The sequence below is a fragment of the Felis catus genome, chromosome A2, assembly GCF_018350175.1.
Source record: "Felis catus isolate Fca126 chromosome A2, F.catus_Fca126_mat1.0, whole genome shotgun sequence".
NCBI lineage: Eukaryota > Metazoa > Chordata > Mammalia > Carnivora > Felidae > Felis > Felis catus.
In genome coordinates this window covers 5,691,247-5,710,468 of record NC_058369.1, presented here as the reverse complement: position 1 = coordinate 5,710,468, position 19,222 = coordinate 5,691,247, and the positions used below count along the sequence as shown (strand labels likewise).

General features: G+C 51.3%; 1 protein-coding gene across 6 annotated transcripts in view; it reads left to right on the top strand.

Moving 5' to 3' along the window:
- The window catches only part of CERS4 (ceramide synthase 4), a 34,189-nt gene extending 22,592 nt beyond the window's left edge, over positions 1-11,597 (top strand). For 2 of the 6 annotated variants that reach the window (XM_023244528.2, XM_023244530.2), the window contains exons 2-11: positions 64-237; positions 2,663-2,780; positions 3,444-3,562; positions 3,663-3,720; positions 4,045-4,095; positions 4,414-4,506; positions 4,721-4,849; positions 9,540-9,646; positions 10,914-11,070; positions 11,153-11,597. In XM_023244528.2, coding sequence (XP_023100296.1) covers positions 65-237; positions 2,663-2,780; positions 3,444-3,562; positions 3,663-3,720; positions 4,045-4,095; positions 4,414-4,506; positions 4,721-4,849; positions 9,540-9,646; positions 10,914-11,070; positions 11,153-11,311 — 1,164 coding nt within the window. In that variant the 5' untranslated portion in view covers position 64 and the 3' untranslated portion in view covers positions 11,312-11,597. Of the gene's footprint in view, positions 1-63; positions 238-2,662; positions 2,781-3,443; positions 3,563-3,662; positions 3,721-4,044; positions 4,096-4,413; positions 4,639-4,720; positions 4,851-9,539; positions 9,647-10,913; positions 11,071-11,152 lie in introns of those variants that run through there. The other 4 variants (XM_023244535.2, XM_045045004.1, XR_006589805.1 and 1 more) reach the window with 3 other exon arrangements.
- Positions 11,598-19,222: the final 7,625 nt, after the last annotated feature.

Below are 19,222 nucleotides of genomic sequence, written 5' to 3'. Positions count from 1 at the left end.
CCTCCTGCCCCACCCGTGGGTCCTGCGGGTCGAGCTCCTTTTCACCGGACCCCGTGTCCACAGGATGTGGTCCAGCTTCAACGAGTGGTTTTGGCAGGAGAAGTTATGGTTACCACCCAACAGCTCGTGGGTTGCCCTGGAGGACCGAGATGGCCTGGTCTACCCCCACCCCCGGGACGTGCTGGCAGCCCTGCCCCTGGCACTGGCCCTGGTGGCCATGCGCTTCACCTTCGAGAGGTGAGTGCCCGGGTCGCTCACGTGTGTGTGTGTGTGTGTGTGCGCGCGCGCGCGCGCGCACGTGCGTGTGCACGCACGACGTGCTCACCCCGGCCGGACGCCCTGAGGGGTTTCGTCCTAATGTGTCCTGGACGGAGCCTGGCTCTGAGCCCGCGTGCCTCTCCCAGCCCCGTCTTGTCCCCAGCCCCTCGCGCCCACACCCTTCCAGCCTCCGGTGGCCGGTTTCCCGCCACACGGGCTGCAGCTCGGTCCCTCATGCCAGCGTCTTCGGAAAATGGGCGGAGGCCCTGGAGGACGCGTTCTTGCTTTGCTGACCAAAGAGAGGCCTGAAGAGGCCCCGGGGGCAAAGAAACTCTCGCCTGCTCCCTCCTGCCCCTCTCCTGCGGGCCAGGTGACCCTCCACCTCACCAGCCCTCCCCCACCTCCCCCACCCTGCCCCTACCATCCTTCCATCAGCCCCCCGCATCCCTCTCACCCCCCATCATCCCTCCTACACCCCCTCCCCCTCCCCTCCCCTCCCTCCCGGCTCCTAACACCTTCCCTCCTCCCTCTGCCAAAGGAAGGAGCTGGGCACTCTGGCTTCCCCGTTTGTGCCCAAATCCCTCCCCCCTTCTCCCCTCCCCCTTGCAGCCTGGTTCCCGGCCCCCCTGCCCCGATTCCCAGCAAGCCGGGTGCCAAACCCTGTAGATTTTCAGTCGTGTCTCATGGGACCCAGACCCTCCTTCACACTGGGGTTCCCTGCCTTTCCCTGCCTGGCTGTCTCCTGGGCGCGGGCAGCTCTCCCAGGGCCCCTTCCCTCTGCCCCAGGTGCCCCACGCTTTCCACGTGGACCAACACTGTAGTCACAGCTGATTCAGACCTGTCTTGCCAGGCCCCCTTCCTGCCAGACAGTCCCCTCCGTGATCAGCCCCCCACCCCCTCTGAGGTTCCCCCTCCCCCTTAACGTCCCTCCCCAGGCGCCCTTCGCAGGCCCGCCACCTTCTATGCACCCACCTGGCCTTCTCCCTCACTCCTCTGCAGTTCCTTCAAGGCTGGGTTCCGGGAGACCCCCACCATGCCCTTCTGCTCCCCCCCATAGAGCCCATAACTCCCTTCCGCCCCCACTTTGAGTCCCTGGCTTTGTCCTGCCCTGACCACAGGGAAATGGGAACACTCTACCTCTTGCCTTGTCTCTCCCACCCCCAAGGAGCTTCCCCGTGTCTGGGCTCACATGATACAGGCGGGACACCGGGGACCCGGGAATACACACTGAGGTTGTATTTATTTAACAGATACCCCTGGAGCACCTACTCTGTGCCCACCATTGCCTGAAGCAGCTTACATGTCTTAACTCAGCCCCCTGTGCAACCCCATGAGGTGGTACTGTTATTATCCCCATTGTACAGAGTAGGAAATTGAGGCACAGAGAGGTCGAGGCACTGGCCTGTGGTCACACAGCGGGTAGGTCGTCTGGGACTAAGGCTTTGCCTGAGGGATTCTAAGAGGCCCAATTCAGCCAGGCTTTGAAGGGTGAGTCCTCATCTTTCCCACAGGGTGGGGAGGGCACAAGACTATGCCCAGGTTCACTACTGGAGCCTGGAGTGGGGGGAGTTGTATATTTAACTGATGGCCTCCTTAGAGGTATGGGTGTATCCCATCCTAGAGTTATCCTTTCAAAGGGCAGAGTGAGTGGGTAGCTTTTCCAGGGTTGAAGGCGGACGTTTTCGCCATCGCTAAAGTAAATCCTGGGCCAGTCTGCTGCTCACCCGCTGTGTAACCTTGGCCATACCTCTGACCTCTCTGAGCCTCGGTTTACTCATCAGGGCAATGGGGACTTTGACAGTAGAGTTAAATGAGCCAGGACCTAATGTGGATTCGTGCCTATGCTTGGCAGATTGTAAGTACTCAATAAATGACAGTCCCCTTCTCCCCCACTCCCCGGTCATGACAGAGTCTGGAATGAGTTCTTGCTGGGCTGCACTGAGCTCAGTTCTCCCAGACGGAGGCGGGTTTTGGATGGTGGGTAGGAAATTCCGTCCTGACCCCTGGCCTCAGGGGCCCTCTAGTGGAAAGTGTGGGGATTGCCTGGAGATCCGGGCTCCTGCACGTGACCCCGCTGGGAGAAGGGCCACCGGAGTGGGAGCAGACCCGCTCCTGCCTATGGGGACCCCCCAGCCTGACGGGGCACAGACAAGGACCCAGACCACCGTGAGACAGGCATTGCGGGGACCCTCGTTCCTGTTTGGGACTGAGTGCCGCTGGCCGAGTGCCCCAAAAGTTAACCTTCGCATCCCCATCCTGAAGACCCACCCATCCAGCTGCCCTTCCTAGGTTTGGTCCAGTACGGCGGCCAGCCTACCCCTCCAGGGTTCCAGCGTGTGACCTGGCCCCTCGGAGCCTCAGTTTCCCCACCTGGATTGACCGGCTCTGTCTCCCCTGCACCCAGATTTATCGGCCTGCCCCTGAGCCGGTGGCTGGGTGTGCGAGATCAGGCCAGGAGGCCAGCAAAGTCAAATGCCACTCTGGAGAAATACTTCCTCACAGAGGGGTGTAAACCCAAGGAGGTGAGAGCCCCCTGACGCCCCCCCCCCATCGGCCTGCACGGCTGCCTTGCGGATGGGGCCCCAGGGGTTGGGATGACGCCCAGTCGTCAACAGGGAAAGCCCAGTGCCCCTCTCCCCACCCCACCGGCCATCCCAGCTGCCCAGTGGGCACATCCTGGGACGGAGGTGGGGAGACCAGGTCTCTGCTGAGCTGGTGAGGAACAGAAGGCTAGACTGCTCTGGGGGTGGGGGAGACCAGAGCAGGCCTGTGACCTCCCCTGTGCCCATCCGGTGGGTGTGGCTCAGGGCCTTGGGATTCTTCCTCCCTTGTCCACCTCCCTCTGAAGGTAGGGGTGGGAGGCAAGGTCTCAACTGCCTCCCTGGGGTGGGGATAAGACCTGAGTGTTCCAGGAAAACCTCTAGGAGGGGGCTGCCCCAGCCCCGGCCCTTTTTTAGTCCCAGCCCCATCAGCCACCTGCCTGTCCTGTGAGCAGGACTGCTTTTTATATGGCCTCTTTGGGGGGACCCCACGCTGTGAACCCCCCTACTCCCCGCGTGCATAGGTAGACAGGCCCACAGGCAAGGCCTGGGGCAGCAGGGGAGGGGGGGGACGCAGCTGGGTCTCACCTGTCCTGGGACAGGGGCAGGAGGGCCACCTCTGTGACCCCTGTCGCCCCTCCCCAGCCCCAGATGGCCTTCCTCGCTGCCCAGTGTGGCCTCACGCTGCAACAGACCCGGCGCTGGTTCCGGAGACGCCGGAACCAAGACCGGCCCTGCCTGAGCAAGAAGTTCTGTGAGGCCAGGTAAGCCTGGGGTGGGGCTGCGGGGGGAGGGGGGAGGGGTGCCGGGGGGGGGGGTCTGCTCCCCTGGCGGCTGCCTCACGGGCTCCCTCGCCATCTGCAGCTGGAGGTTTGTCTTCTACCTGTGCTCCTTCTTCGGTGGCCTCTCTGTCCTCTACCACGTGAGTGCACCTGCCCGTTTCCCTGCCCCCCCACCCCCATCGATCCCACAGGCACTTGCTGTGCCCAGGGCCTGGGCTGGGGGCCGTGGAGGGGTTCGGGCAGAGGAGGGAAGCGCGCAAAGGCACAGAGAAGGGGAGAGGGCTGGGAGGGGTCCTGGCAGATCACTCAGGTGCCTGCTGAGGACATGCTGTGCGCGGGGAGCCGGGGGTGTGCAGCCGACAACCCTCGGTCTAGAGTGAGAGCAGCCCAGGGGAGGGCGCACCTGGGGAGTAGAGGGCTGGGCTCTGACCTTTGGGCAGCTTCAGACTCCCGGGTCCCTGCAGGAGTCATGGCTGTGGACACCGGTGATGTGCTGGGACAATTACCCAGATCAGGTGAGTGGTGGGCGGGGCTCCCAGGCCGGTGGGAGGGCGGGGATGGTCAGAGCCCCTGTAGCCACAGGGGGGGGAGCCAAACCTGGACATCACAGGACACCCCTGAGGGCCACAGTATTTCCGCCTCCCCTGTGGAGTGGGCAGAGGCCAGAAGCCAGGAACCCTGGAGCAGGAGCCGCCACAGACCCCCTGCCCTTGACCGCCCCCACCTTCCCCAGTCATTTGGATCCAGAGGTCCTGGTTTTGAGCGAACAGGGAGGCCCCTGCCCCATGGGAGCCTCGACTCCCCACGGCTAACCTTGCCCCGCCCCGCCGCAGCCCCTGAAACCGGGCCTGTACTATTGGTACCTCCTGGAGCTGAGTTTCTACATCTCACTGCTGATCACGCTGCACTTGGATGTCAAGCGCAAGGTGAGGCCCAGAATCTGACTGGGCAGTGATGCCCTGGGGGAGTTGTGACCCAGTCTCCAACCGGAGGGATGGCCTCACCCCACACCCGGAAACCCCCTGGTGGCCTCAGGCCGGAGGCCCAGAGTCCACGAGGTACAGATGCAACCAGCCCGGTTGGGGGGGGGGGGCCCTGCCACCCAACCTCCTCCCTGCTGTGACCCACCATCTCCCGCAGGATTTCAAGGAGCAGGTGGCACACCACTTCGTGACCATCACCCTGATCGTCTTCTCCTACAGCGCAAACCTGCTGCGCATCGGCTCTCTGGTGCTGCTGCTGCACGACGCCTCGGACTACCTCCTGGAGGTGGGCCTGGCCCCGCCCCGCCCTCGCCCCGCCTCGCCTCGCTCCGCCCTCGTCCCGCCTTCCTGGGAGATGAGGCCACGCCCCCTCCTGGCTTCCTGGGACCTGAAGCTCCTCCCGCTCCCAGAAACACACACTTTACCTTTCTTTTTACATTTTTTTTATTAAAAAAAAAATATTTTTTAATGTTTATTTTTGAGACAGAATGCGAGTGGGTTAGGGGCAGAGAGGGAGGGAGACACAGAATCCAAAGCGGGCTCCAGGCTCTGAGCTGTCAGCACAAAGTCTCCAGCTGTGAGATCATGACCTGAGCCAAAGTCGGATGCTTAACCGACTGAGCCACCCAGGCGCCCCAATTTTTTTTATTTTTAAATTTACATCCAAGTTAGTTAGCATATGGTGCAACAATAATTTCAGGAGTAGATTCCTTAGTACCCATTTAGCCCGTCCCCCTCCCACAACCCCTCCAGTAACCCTCTGTTTGTTCTCCATATTTAAGAGTCTCTTACCTTTTGTCCCCCTCCGTGTTTTTATATTATTTTTGCTTCCCTTCCCTTGTGTTCATCTGTTCTGTGTCTTAAAGTCCTCATATGAGTGAGGTCCTATATTTGTCTTTCTCTAATTTCGCTTAGCATAATACCCTCTAGGTTCCATCCATGTAGTTGCAAATGGCAAGATTTCATTCTCTTTGATTGCCGAGTAATACTCCATTGTATGTATATACCACATCTTCTCTATCCATTCATCTGTCAATGGACATATGGGCTCTTTCCATACTTTGGCGATTGTTGATAGCACTGTTGTAAACATTGGGTTGCATGTGCCCCTTCAAAACAGCACACCTGTATCCCTTGGACAGATGCCTAGTAGTGCAAGTGCTGGGTCGTAGGATAGTTCTATTTTTAATTTTTTGAGGAACCTCCAGATTGTTTTCCAGAGTGGCTGCACCAGCTTGTGTCCCACCAACAATGCAAAAGAGATCTCTCTTTCCGCATCCTCTCAACATCTGTTGTTGCCTGAGTTGTTCATGTTAGCCATTCTGATGGGTGTGAGGTGGTACCTCATTGTGGTTTTGATTTGTATTTCCCTGATGACGAGTGATGTTGAGCATTTTTTCATGTGTCGGTTGGCCATCTGGATGTCTTCTTTGGAGAAGTGTCTATTCATGTCTTTTGCCCATTTCTTCACTGGATTATTTGTTTTCGGGGTGTTGAGTTTGATAAGGTCTTTATAGATTTTGGATCTCTTTATCTGATATGTCGTTTGCAAATATCTTCTCCCATTCCGTCGGATGCCTTTTAGTTTTGCTGATTGTTTCCTTCACTGTGCAGAAGCTTTTTATTTGGATGAGGTCCCAGTAGTTCATTTTTGCTTTTGTTTCCCTTGCCTCCGGAGACGTGTTGACTAAGAAGTTGCTGTGGTAAGGTCAAAGATATTTTTGCCTGCTTTCTCCTCGAGAATTTTGATGGCTTCCTGTCTTAGATTGAGGTCTTTCATCCATCTTGAGTTTATTTTTGGATATGGTGTAAGAAAGTGGTCCAGGTTCATTTTTCTGCATGCTGTTGTCCAGTTTTCCCATCACCACTTGCTGAAGAGACTGTCTTTATTCCATTGGATATTCTTTCCTGCTTTGTCAAAGGCTAGTTGGCCATACGTTTGTGGGTCCATTTCTGGGTCCTCTGTTCTGTCCCATGGATCTGAGTGTCTGTTTTTGTGCCAGTACCATACTGTGTTGATGATTACAGCTTTATAATACATCTTGAAGTCCGGGATTGCGGTGCCTCCAGCTTTGGTTTTCTTTTTCTGGATTGCTTTGGCTATTCAGGGTCTTTTCTGGTTCCATACACATTTTAGGATTGTCCTAGCTCTGAAGAATGCTGGTGTTATTTTGATAGGTATTGCATTGAGTATGTAGATTGCTTTGGGTAGTATTGACGTTTTAACAATATTTGTTCTTCCTATCCAGGAGCATGGAATATTTTTCCCTTTTTTTGTGTCGTCTTCAATTTCTTTCATAACCTTTCTATAGTTTTCAGTGTGTAGCTTTTTCACCTCTTTGGTTAGATTTATTCCTGGGTATTTTACGGTTTTTGTGCAATGGTAAATGGGATCAATTCCTTGATTTCTCTTTCTGTTGCTTCATTATTGGTGTATAGGAATGCAACCGATTTCTGTGCATTGATTTTATATCCTGCGACTTTGCTGAACTCATGGATCAGTTCTAGCAGTTTTTTGGTGGAATCTTTTGGGTTTTCCATATAGAGTATCACGTCATCTGCAAAGAGTGAAAGTTTGACCTCCTCCTGGCCAATTTGGATGCCTTTTATTTCTTTGTGCTGTCTGCTGAGGCTAAGACTTCCAATACTATGTTGAATAACAGTGGTGAGATTGGACATCCCTGTCTTGTTCCTGACCTTAGCGGGGAAGCTCTCAGTTTCTCCCCATTGAGGAGGATATTAGCGTTGGGTCTTTCATATATGGCTTTTATGATCTCGAGGTATGATCCTTCTATCCCCACCTTCTTGAGGGTTTTTATGAAGAAAGATGCTGTACTTTGTCAAATTCTTTCTCTGCATCTATTGAGAGGGTCATGTGGTTCTTGCACTTTCTTTTATTGATGTGATGAATCACATTGATTGTTTTGTGGATATTGAACCAGCCCTACATCCCAGGTATAATTACTGCTTGGTCGTGGTGAATAATTCTTTGAATGTATTGTTGGATCCGGTTGGCTAGTATCTTGTTGAGGATTTTTGCATCCATGTTCATCAGGGAAACTGGTCTATAGTTCTCCTTTTTAGTGGGGTCTTTGGTTTTGGAATCAAGGTAATGCTGGCTTCATAGAGTTTGGAGGTTCTCCTTCCATTTTTATTTTTTGGAACAGCTTCAAGAGAATAGGTGTTAACTCTTCCTTAAATGTTTGGTAGAATTCCTCTGGAAAGCCATCTGGCCCTGGACTCTGTTTTTTGGGGAGATTTTTGATTACTAATTCGATTTCCTTACTGGCTATGGGTCTGTTCAAATTTTCTATTTCTTCCTGTTTCAATTTTGGTAGTGTATATGTTTCTAGGAATTTCTCCATTTCTTCCAGATTGCCCATTTTATTGGCGTATAATTGCTCATAATATTCTCTTATTGTTTTTATTTCTGCTGTGTTGGTTGTGCTCTCTCTCCTCTTTCATTCTTGATTTTATTTATTTGGGTCCTTTCCTTTTTGCTCAAACTGGCTAGGGGTTTATCAGTTTTGTTAATTCTTTCGAAGAACCAGCTCCTAGTTTCCTTGATCTGTTCTAATGTTTGTTTGGGTTCTTTTTTTGTTTTGATAGCATTGATTTCTGCTCTAACCTTTATTATTTCCTGTCTTCTGCTGGTTTGGGGTTTTACTTGCTGTTCTTTTTCCAGCTGTTTAAGGTGTTAAGGTTAGCTTGTGTATCTGAGACCTTCCTTCCTCCTTTAGGAAGGCCTGGATTTCTATATACTTCCCTCTTATGACCGCCTTTGCTGCATCCCAGAGGTTTGGGGCTGGTTCTGGGCATTTTCACTGGCTTCCATGTTTTTAAGTTCCTCTTTAACTTTTTGGTTAGCCCATTCATTCTTTAGTAGGATGGTCTTTAATCTCCAAGTATTTGTTATCTTTCCACATTTTCTCTTGTGGTTGATTTTGAGTTTCATACCATTGTGGTCTGAAAGTATGCACGGCATGATCTCAATCTTTTTGTACTTGTTGAGGGCTGATTTGTGTCCCAGTATGTGATCTATTCTGGAGAACGTTCCATGTGCACTGGAGAAGAATGTATATTCTGCTGCTTTAGGATGAAACGTTCTGAGTATATCTGTTAAGTCCCTCTGGTCCAGTGTGTCATTCAAAGCCTTTGTTTCCTTGTTGTTGGTTTTTTGATTAAATGATCTGTCCATTGCTGTAAGTGGGGTGTTGAAGCCCCCCACTATTATGGTATTATTATCAATGAGTTTTATGTTTGTGATTAATTGATTTATATATCTGGGTGTTCCACATTTGGCACATAAATGTCTACAATTGTTATGTATTCTTGGATAGACCCCTTAATTATGATATAATGCCCTTCTTCATCTTTTGTTACAGTCTTTAAAGTCTAGATTGTCTAAGTATGGCTACTCCGGCTTTCTTTTGGCGACCGTTAGCATGATAGATGGTTCTCCGTCCCCTTACTTTCAATCTGAAGGTGTCTTTAGGTCTAAAGTGGGTCTCTTGTAAACAGCCTATAGATGGATCTTGTTTTCTTATCCATTCTGTTACCCTCTGTCTTTTGATTGGATCACTGAGTCCATTGTCATTTAGAGTGAGTACTGAAAGATATGAATCTGTTGCCTGCAGAGTTAGTCTTTGTTGCTTTTGGTCCTTTTTTTTTTTTTTCTCTCGTCTTTTCTCCCCTCAGAGGCCCCCTCAAAATTTCTTGCAGGGCTAGTTTAGTGGTTGCAAACTCCTTTAGTTTTTGTTTGTCTGGGAAACTCTCTGTCTCCTCCTATTTTTGAATGACAGCCTCGCTGGATAAAGGATTCTTGGCTGCACCCACTTTAGCTTTCTAGACGGCTCCTGGAGAGGAGGCCCCGCCCTTCCCCCTCCCCACCTACTTCCCCTGTGCCCACCATTGTGGTGGCACCATTGTGCCCACCCTGTGCCTGAGTCCGATCCTCTCCGTTGCCCCCCTCCCAGGCCTGTAAGATATTCAATTACACGCGTTGGCGGAAAGCATGCGATACCCTCTTCATCATCTTCTCCTTGGTCTTCTTCTACACTCGCCTCGTGCTCTTCCCTACGCAGTGAGTCTGCCCTCGTGCTGGTTGAGGAGAGGGGAGTGCCTGAGATCCAGGCCTGCCTCACCCTCGGTTCCCTCACCCAGGGAGCTGGGGGTGTTGGCCTGGAGGCTTTCAGGGGAGGGCCAGGAACGGTGTCCCTGGGACTGGACACAGCATATACAAAGGCCCAGTGGCAGGAGAGACAGAAAACTGGGCGCGGTCATTCTCCCATGTGCCCAGAACATGGAGTAGGGGGCAGGGTTGGGCACCTGCTCACTAAAGTCTTTCCCCAGTCTATTTGCTGAGCCTCTCCTGGCAGAGGGAACAACATGAAGATCTCTGCTCACGTGGAGCTGACACTGGGGGTGGGCAGGGGAATAGAAGAAATAAAGCAAACAGGTAAAATGTAAAGCCTGAGGGAGTGATGTGCTAAAGAGAAAATGAGGTCAGGAAGGCACAGGAAGTGTGTAGGTAGCTGGTCACTGACGAGATTCGGAGAGACTGGAGGGAGAGAAGCACACTGATCGTAGGGGAAGAGTGGCCCAGGCACGGCATGTGCAAAAGCCCTAGGGCAGGACCAGGCCTGGTGTGTTGGAGGCACAGCGAGGAGACCCGTGTGGCTGGAGCTGAGTGAACAAGGGAGGAGGGGACAGGGCAGGTGGCACAGGATCTTGGGGGTCACGGGGAGGACTTGGGCTTTTACCCAATGAGCAGAGAGCCCTGGAGGGCTGCGGGTGGGAGAGGGACAGACCTGACTCAGGCTCACAGGCGCCCCCTGGCAGCTGCTGGGGACCGGCCGGTGGGAGACCTGAGCAGGAGCTGGGGGGCGCCTGGAGGGTGCGGTGCAGGTGACAGAGGTGGGTGGGCCCGGGGTCCCCCGAGGGTCATAAAATGGGAATGAGCTCAGAGCTGTTGCTTGAGGATCAGGAGCCGAGCTTTGGGTGGGCCGGTTCGAGGGACCTGTGGGGTCCCCGGAAGTGTCCTGGAGGAGGCAGCGGGTGCACCAGCCTGGGGCTCCAGAGAGAGAGCTCCCCGTCCGGAGTTTGCAGCTCGTGGGCCTGAATGGCCGGCGGGCAAGCTGTGCGTTCTCACAGCTTAACACAACCGGGCGAGAAGGGACACTTAAATGCCCGGAGGGCCTAGGTGTCACTCGGGGGGCAGTGGGGAGCCACGGAAGGTTCTGGAGCCAAGAAGGTCGCCCTAGACCGAGCGGTCCCCAGGGCCGGAGGGACGGGGGTGGTGCCCGGTGCCTGGTGAAGCCCCACCTCTCCCCCCTCCTCACCTGCTGCAGGATCCTCTACACCACATACTACGAGTCCATTGCCAGCTCGGGCCCCTTCTTCGGCTACTACTTCTTCAACGGCCTTCTCATGATGCTGCAGCTGCTGCACGTGTTCTGGTCCTGCCTCATCCTCCGCATGATCTACAGCTTTACGAAGAAAGGCCAGGTAGGGCCGGGCAGGGGGGCGGCTCGCGGGCGCCTCCCCGGAGCCCCGCCCTCACGCCCCGCCCCGCCCCTCTTCCCCCCAGATGGAGAAGGACGTCCGCAGCGACGTGGAGGAGGCCGACTCGAGCGATGGGGACGTGGCCCAGGAGTCCCTGCCGCTGAAGAACGGGGCGGCCCCCACCGACGGTCCTCGGAGCCGGGCGGCCGGGCGGCTCGCCAACGGGCACGCGCCAGCCACATAGCCAGCCGAAGACCGGCCTCGCGGGCCTGCTCCCGGGGCCCTGTGGCTTGGATTTGTGGGGCGGCAGGACCGGAGGCCCCGGGGCGGCTCTGGAGACAGGGAGGGACCTCCCGCAGGGGCAGGGGCAGGGCTGATGATCTGTCTCCAGCCCCCTCTCTCTGCCCACCCTTCCCTTCCTTTCCCTTCCCTTCCCTTGGGCAACTGGACAGAGCTGGGGAGGGCGGGCGGTAGCCCGCCGGAGCCACCTCCAGGCTGAAAGGGGTCCAATAAAACTTGAACGGAGCCAAGTTCTCTGAGCGCGCTTGTGTCCGTGTTCTAGTTCCTCGTCCATTCCCGGAGGCCCCAAGGGGACTCTAATTACATACCGTACCGATGAGACCCTCTCCGCCACCCCAAGACACACGCCCACCCCCAGGGGACTCCGCAAGCGGCGCAGGGAGACCCCCCCCCCCCCCAGGCGACTCAATCCCTGGTACCCAGCCCTGTAGGTAAGCCATCACCTTCCAGCACCGCGCAGCCTTCGGCCAACTCCACCCCCAGCTTACAGGTGGGAAGGTACGAGGCCCACACAAGTCAGAGGGGGGGCAGAGGGCAGGCTCGCAGGCTCGTTCGGGTCTCCACAGCCCCTGCTCAACACTGGCAGACTCCCTGGAGACGGTGAGATAGGGCCCAGGGGGAGAGTTCCCGTGGGACAAGCCAAGGGCGTGTCCATCCACAGCTCTAGAAATCTCGGCCACAAGGCCCCAGGCAGGCCCAGAGGGGCTGCCTCCAGGCGCGTGGAGGGCGGGGATGGGGAGGGCTGGCAGGGTTGGAGGCTGCAGGATGGGCAAACCAGGCCCTCCGACGGGTGGGGGAAGGGGTACAGATCTGGTCAAGCTGCTCAGCACAGGGGAGGACGGAGGCACTGCTGTGTCTCCGTCAGGAGACTGTCCCCTCTCCCCTCCCCCTGCCCCCAGAGGGACCGGAAGGGCCAGGAGCACAGAGGAGAGCAGCCGTCCAGGAGGAGGGAGAAGCAGCGGGGTGAGCGAGTCGGGGGGGATGGGAAGACGGGAAGATCTGGAGAGGAGAGGGAGGCAAGAACAAGGAGGGAAGCAGGGGCTACGGGATGGGACTGTGCAAGAAGAAATGGTAAAGACAAGCCGTGTCAATTTCACCTCCTGCTTTTCAAACATCTGGGAAGGGAGCTGATCCGCAGGAGGAGGGAGGAAGAGGACCAGCAGGTGGCCCACAGGAAAGGTGCAAATGGCCTTGACGCAAGGGAAGAGACGTTCAAGTTCAAGCTCAATCTCACTCAGCCTACACCAGGGGCAAAGGAAAAAACTACAATGAATTCCTTTCTCACCAGCTCTCCCGGCACAGTGTCAGCATCCTCTGTTGGGATTTGCAGGGAAAATGGACCCGTCCCAGTGCGCCCCCTGTGGAGGGGAATCTGGCAGGAATTAGAAGTACAAATGCCTTTCCTCTTTATCCCTAGAGACACCCCCAGACGTTCCTAGTACACTTACAAATCCGTAAGAAAGGACAACCAATCTGAAAACAAAAGATAGGACCAGAAGACATGGACGTTTATAGCAAAGAAAACACTCAAGGCCAAGACTCAGTCTCATTAATAATAATCAAGGACTTAACAAAGCAAGACCAGACTAGCAGATACAATCTAAGACCCATTCCATTGGCTGAAAAAAAATAAACAGGACAAAGAAAGCATGAGAGAAGATGAGGATCAAGAATCTGATCTATTACAGCGGGAGCATAAATTAGCACAATTGTTCTGGAACACCATTCACCATCTTGTAAAATCATTAATCATTCTACAAAGTTCAGAAGCAACGCAAACAAAACGGTGTACTATTTAGGCATGAACATCAGTCTGGTATAACTGTTTCTTTAGTAAACAGCATACAAACAAAGTCAGAATAGTGATGTTACCTTTGATCTTGGGAGGCTGGAGGATGGGATTCAGGTACATAGACCTACCATCAACTGTTCTAGCCTTCAGAGTTATGAGGTGTGGTGCAGATACTCCTATTAATAAATGTAACTTAAGGGGCGCCTGGGTGGCTCAGTCGGTTAAGCGTCCGACTTCGGCTCATGTCACGATCTCGCGGTTTGTGGGTTCGAGCCCCGCGTCGGGCTCTGGGCTGACAGCTCGGAGCCTGGAGCCCGCTTCGGATTCTGTGTCTCCCTCTCTCTCTGCCCTTCCCACTCCCCTGCTCATGCTCTGTCTCTCTCTCTCAAAAACAGACACTTAAAAAATTGATTAAAAAAAAAAAAGGTGGGCAATGGACTCTGACATTTTCCCAAAGAAGATACCAAAGAAAAGAAGGAAAAAAAAAAAAGATATACGAACAGCAACAAGCACGTGAAAATGTTTCAGCCTTGTCCTAGGGAAACGTAAATCAAACCCACAAGATATTACTTCACAGCCATTAAGGATGGCTAGAGCAAAAAACAAAACAGAAAACAATGTTGGTAAAGATGTCGCAACACTGGAACGACCCCTGGATTTGCCGGTAGTGACGCAAAATGGTTAATTATTCATGTGGGACCCAGTTCGGCACCTCCTCAAGAATGTAAGCAGAATTACCATACGACCCGGCAATTTCACTCCTGGATATATACCCTCAAAGAACTGGAAACAGATAAACAAATACTCGTGCAGGAAAGTTCACAGGAGCACCATTCACAACAGCCAAAAGACGGAAACAACCTAAATGTCCATCAGTGGGTAGATGGGTAAACAAATTGTTGTATATCCATACCAAGAAATATTATCCCACCCGGAAAAGGAAATACCGACTCAGGCGATGACATGGATGGACCTCAAAAACATTACACGACGCAAAGGAAGCCAGACAGAAAAGGTCACACATTTCAGGATTCCTTTTAAGTGAAATAGCCACAATAGCCAACCCTATAAAAATGGAATGCAGAGTTACGGTTGCCAGGGGCTGGGGAGGAAGAGGGGGAAATGGGGAATAACTGTTTAGTGGGTAGAGGGTTTTTTTTTTTTTAACAGTGAACCTTACTAAAGAACTCCCAGATATCGGTGAGAAGAGCCGCCCAAAAGAAAAGAGGGCAATGGAATATGAACAAGCAAGTCACGGAAGTGAAATTTTTTAAGCATGGGAAAATAATCTTTAAACAGGAATGAAATTCTGATACATGCTATGACACCGATAGACTTTGAGGACATTATGCTAAATGAAATAAGCCAGACACAGAAAGACAAATATTGTAGGCGTCCACGTATGAGGTATCTAAAGTGGTCAATAAATAATTTTTTTTTTAATTTTAAAAAGGGGCACCTTGGGTGGCTCAGTCGGTTAAGCATCTGACTTCAGGTGGCTCAGGTCACGATCTCGTGGCTCACGAGTTTGAGCCCCATGTCGGGCTCTGTGCTGACAGCTCAGAGCCTGGAGCCTGCTTCAGATTCTGTGTCTCTCTCTCTGACCCTCCCCCCGTTAATGCTCTGTCTCTGTCTCAAACATAAATAAACATTAAAAAAATTAAAAAAAAATTTTTAAGTGGTCAAATTTACACAGCAAGCAGACACAGTAATTGCCAGGGGCAGGAGGAGGTCAAAATGAAGAACTACTTAATGGGTATAGAGTTTTGTAAGATGAAAAGAATTCTGGAGATTGGTTACAGTGTGAATATACTTAACCCTACTGAACTGTACCCTTAAAAATAGTCACAACAATGATTTCTACATTATGTGTATTGTTTTAGTTTGTTTTTTGTTTGGCCATTTAGAAAGTGCAAGCCGGGGAGGGGCAGAGAGAGAGAGAGAGTCCCAGGCAGGCTCCGTGCTGGCAGCACAGAGCCCGATGCAGGGCTTGAACCCATGAACCATGAGATCGTGACCTGAGTCAAAACCAAGAGTTGGATGCTTAACCGACTGAGCCACTCAGGTGACCCTATGTTACATGTATTTTACCACAATTTTAAAAAATGGAGGGATGCCTGGGTGGCTCAGTCAGTTAAGCGTCTGACTTCGGCTCAGGTCATGATCTCATGGTTTGTGAGTTCGAGCCCTGCCTTGGGCTCTGTACTGACAGCTCGGAGCCTGGAGCCTACTTCCGATTCTGTCTCTCTCTCTCTCTCTCTCTCTCTCTCTCTCTCTGTGCCCCTCCCCCACTCACACTCTGTCTCTCTCTCTCTCAAAAATAAATAAACACTAAAAAAAATTTTTTAATGGAAAATTCCGTAAATTAGGACTAGAGGGAACCTCCTCAATTTGATAAAGAATATCTACAAAAACCCCACAGCTAGCATACGTTATGGTGAGAAGCTTGAAGGTTTCTAAGAACAGGAACACAGCAACGATATACCATTGCCTCTCAATGTCATACTGGAAGTTCTAGCTAATGCAGTAAGACAAGAAAAGGAAATAAAAGGGATACAGGTTCAGAAGGAAGAAATAATACTGTCTGGGGTACTTGGGTTGCTCAGTCGGTTGAGCATCTGACTTGATTTCAGCTCAGGTCATGATCTCATGGTTCATGGTTCAGGCTGGCAGCATGGAGCCTGCTTGAGATTTTCTCTCTCCCTCTCTCTCTGCCCCTCCCCTGCTCTCTTTCTCTCTCTCTCTCAAAATTAATAAACTTTAAAAAACTATATCGAGGTGCCTGGGTGGCTCAGTTGGTTAAGCATCTGACTCTTGATTTAGGCTCAGTCATGATCTTGTGATTCATGGTCTTAAGCCCTATGTTTTGGGATTCTCTCTCTCCCTCTCTCTCTGTCCCTTCCCCACTCTCTCTCTCTCAAAATAAAGTTTAAAAAAAAACCTGTCTTTATTCATAGAGATGACCATCTATGTAGAAAATCCAAAATAATCAACAAAAAAATCCTCCTGGAACTAATAAGCCACTATAGTAATGTAGCAAGATACAAGATTAATATACAAAAGCCAATCAGTTTCCATGCACCAGCAATTAAAAAGTGAAATTTGAAAATGAAAGCACAATACCATTTATTATCAGCCACAAAATTAAATACTCTGGTATAAATCTAACAAAACACGTACAATTCTATATGAGGAAAACTACAAAACACTGATGAAAGGAATAAAAGAAGTAATAAACAAATGGAGAGACGCCCATGTTTCCATATCGTCAACACGTTAGTCCTTCCCAACTTGATCTACAGATGCAATTCCAGCCAAAATGCCAGCAAGTTTCCTCAATACTGACAAACTGATTCTAAGGTTTCTAGGGACAGGCAAATCCCCCAGAATACACAGCACAATATCGATGGAGAAGAACAAAGGTGGCAGGGCTGACACTAGCCAACGTCAAGACTTACTACAAAGCCACGGTGATAAAGACCGTGTGGTATGGGTGAAAAACAGACAGATCAACGGAACAGAACAGAGCCCGGAAATACACGCACCGAGTGGAATCAACTGGTCAGCGACAAAGGAGCAAAGACGACGTAGCAGAGAAAAGACAGTGTTTTCCACGATGATGGTGCTGGAACGACTGGGCATCCACAGGGGAAAATATGAATCTAGGGGCACCTGAGGGGCTCAGTCGGTTAAGCATCTGACTTTGGCTCAGGTCATGATCTCATGTTTCGGGAGTTTGAGCCCCACATCAAGCTCTCTGCCGTCCACTTTGCATCCTCTGTCCACCCCCCCACCCCCCGTCCGCACACGCACACACACACGCACGCTTGCTCTAACATAAACAAACATTAAAAGGACCGCCTAGATGGCTCAGTAGGTTAAGCATCCGATTTCAGTTCAGGTCATGATCTCATGGTTCGTGCGTTCCAGCCCCATGTGGGTGGGGCTCTGTGCGGACAGCTCAGAGCCTAGAGCCTGCTTTGGATTCTGTGTCTCCCTCTCTCTCTGCCCCTTCCCCACTCATGCTCTATCTCAAAAATAAACATTAAAAAAAAAAAATTTTTAAGACTCATATAAAAAAAATCAAAAGAAAAAAAATGAATCTAGACACAGACTTGACACCCTTGAGAAATTAACTCAAAATGAATCACAGGCCTAAATGTAAAAACACCAAACCATAAAACTCCTAGAACATAACAGAGGAGAAAACCCAGATGAACTTGGGTTTCGTGGTAACTTCTTAGATACGCCACCAACAGCATGGTCCATGAGAAAAGGAATTGGTAAGCTAGACACCATTAAAATGAAAAAAAATTCCTGCTCTGAGAGAGAAAGTATCAACGGAGTGAGAAGACAGGCACGGACTGGGAGAAAAAGAATACAAAAAAAAAAAAAAAACCCACCTATCTGATAAAGAACTGTTATACAAAGAATTCGTAAAACTCAACAATAAGAAATGAACAACCCAATTAGAAAATTCGATCTGAACAGACAGCTCACCGAAGAGATTCAGATGGCAAACAAGTGCATGAAAACACATCTGTCATCACATATCATCTGTCATCAGGGAATAAATGCAAAATAAAGCCACAATGGGCCACCACAACACTCCTATTAGAATGCCCACACGCAGGGGCGCCTGGGTGGCTCAGTCGGTTAAGCGGCGGACTTCGGCTCAGGTCACGATCTCACAGTCCGTGAGTTCGAGCCCTGCGTCGGGCTCTGGGCTGATGGCTCAGAGCCTGGAGCCTGCTTCCGATTCTGTGTCTCCCTCTCTCTCTGCCCCTCCCCCATTCATGCTCTGTCTCTGTCTCAAAAATAAAACGTTAAAAAAAAAAAAAAAAAAAAAGAATGCCCACACGCAGGGGCGCCTGAGTGGCTCAGGTGGTTAAGTGCCCGACTTCGGCTCAGGTCGTGATCTCACTGTTCCCGGGTTTGAGCCCCATGTCAACCTCGGTGCTGACAGCTCGGAGCCCGGAGCCTGCTTCGGGTTCTGTGTCTCCCTCTCCCTCTGCCCCTCCCCCACTCGTGCTCTGTCTCTCTCTCAAAAAAATAAACATTAAAAAAAATTAATAAATAAAAACAAAAATAACATTAAAACAAAATAAACAAAAACAACACACAACAGTATGTTTTTGGAGCCTACTCAGGCCGATAATACGACTGTAATTCGCAGCGATGTGCAGTACAGAATCACGTGCATTTTGCTAGCACATTTCCCTGTCATTGGCCTTTTGGGTGGTTTTCCTTTTTCCTGCTAGTCGCTGCGCCCCAATGCGGGGCTTGAACTCATGAACAGCGTGATCACGACCTGAGCCAGAGCTGGACATTCAACCAACTGAGCCACCCCAGGCGCCCCAAAACATACTGCTGAGCAAAGGAAAGCAATTTGCAAAAATACAGAATCACACCATCTACATAAAAATACAAATTATGGATTTATATACATATATATATTTTTTTAAACATAAACTAAAAGGCTACATACATAGTAGAGGGTGATGAAGGATGGAGACAGAAGGCAGTTTCATGACAACTCCTACCTTTTAAGGATGCATTTATGTTATTTATGTATTTTTAAGATGTTTTAAAATTTAATTTTTTTTAACGTTTATTCTTGAGAGAGAGAGAGAGCACAAGCGGGGAAGAGGCAGAGAGAGAAGGAGACACAGAATCTGAAGCAGGCTCCAGGCTCTGAGCCATCAGCGCAAAGCCTGACGCGGGGCTTGAACTCACGAACCAGGGACCGTGACCTGAGCTGAAGTCGGATTCTTAACCAACTAAGCCACCCAGGTGCCCCTTAAATTTTTTTTTTTTTTTTTAACGCTTACTCATTTTTGAGAGAGACAGAGCATGAGTAGGGGAGGAGCAGAGAGAGAAAGGGAGACACAGAATCTGATGCAGGCTCCAGGCTCTGAGCTGTCCGCAGAGAGCCTGATACGGGGCTCGAACCCACGAGCGGGGAGATCATGACCTGAGCGGAAGTCGGACGCTTAACTGATGGAGCCCCCGAGGCGTCCGTAAGATTTTATTTTTAAGTAATCTCTCCACCCAGCGTGGGGC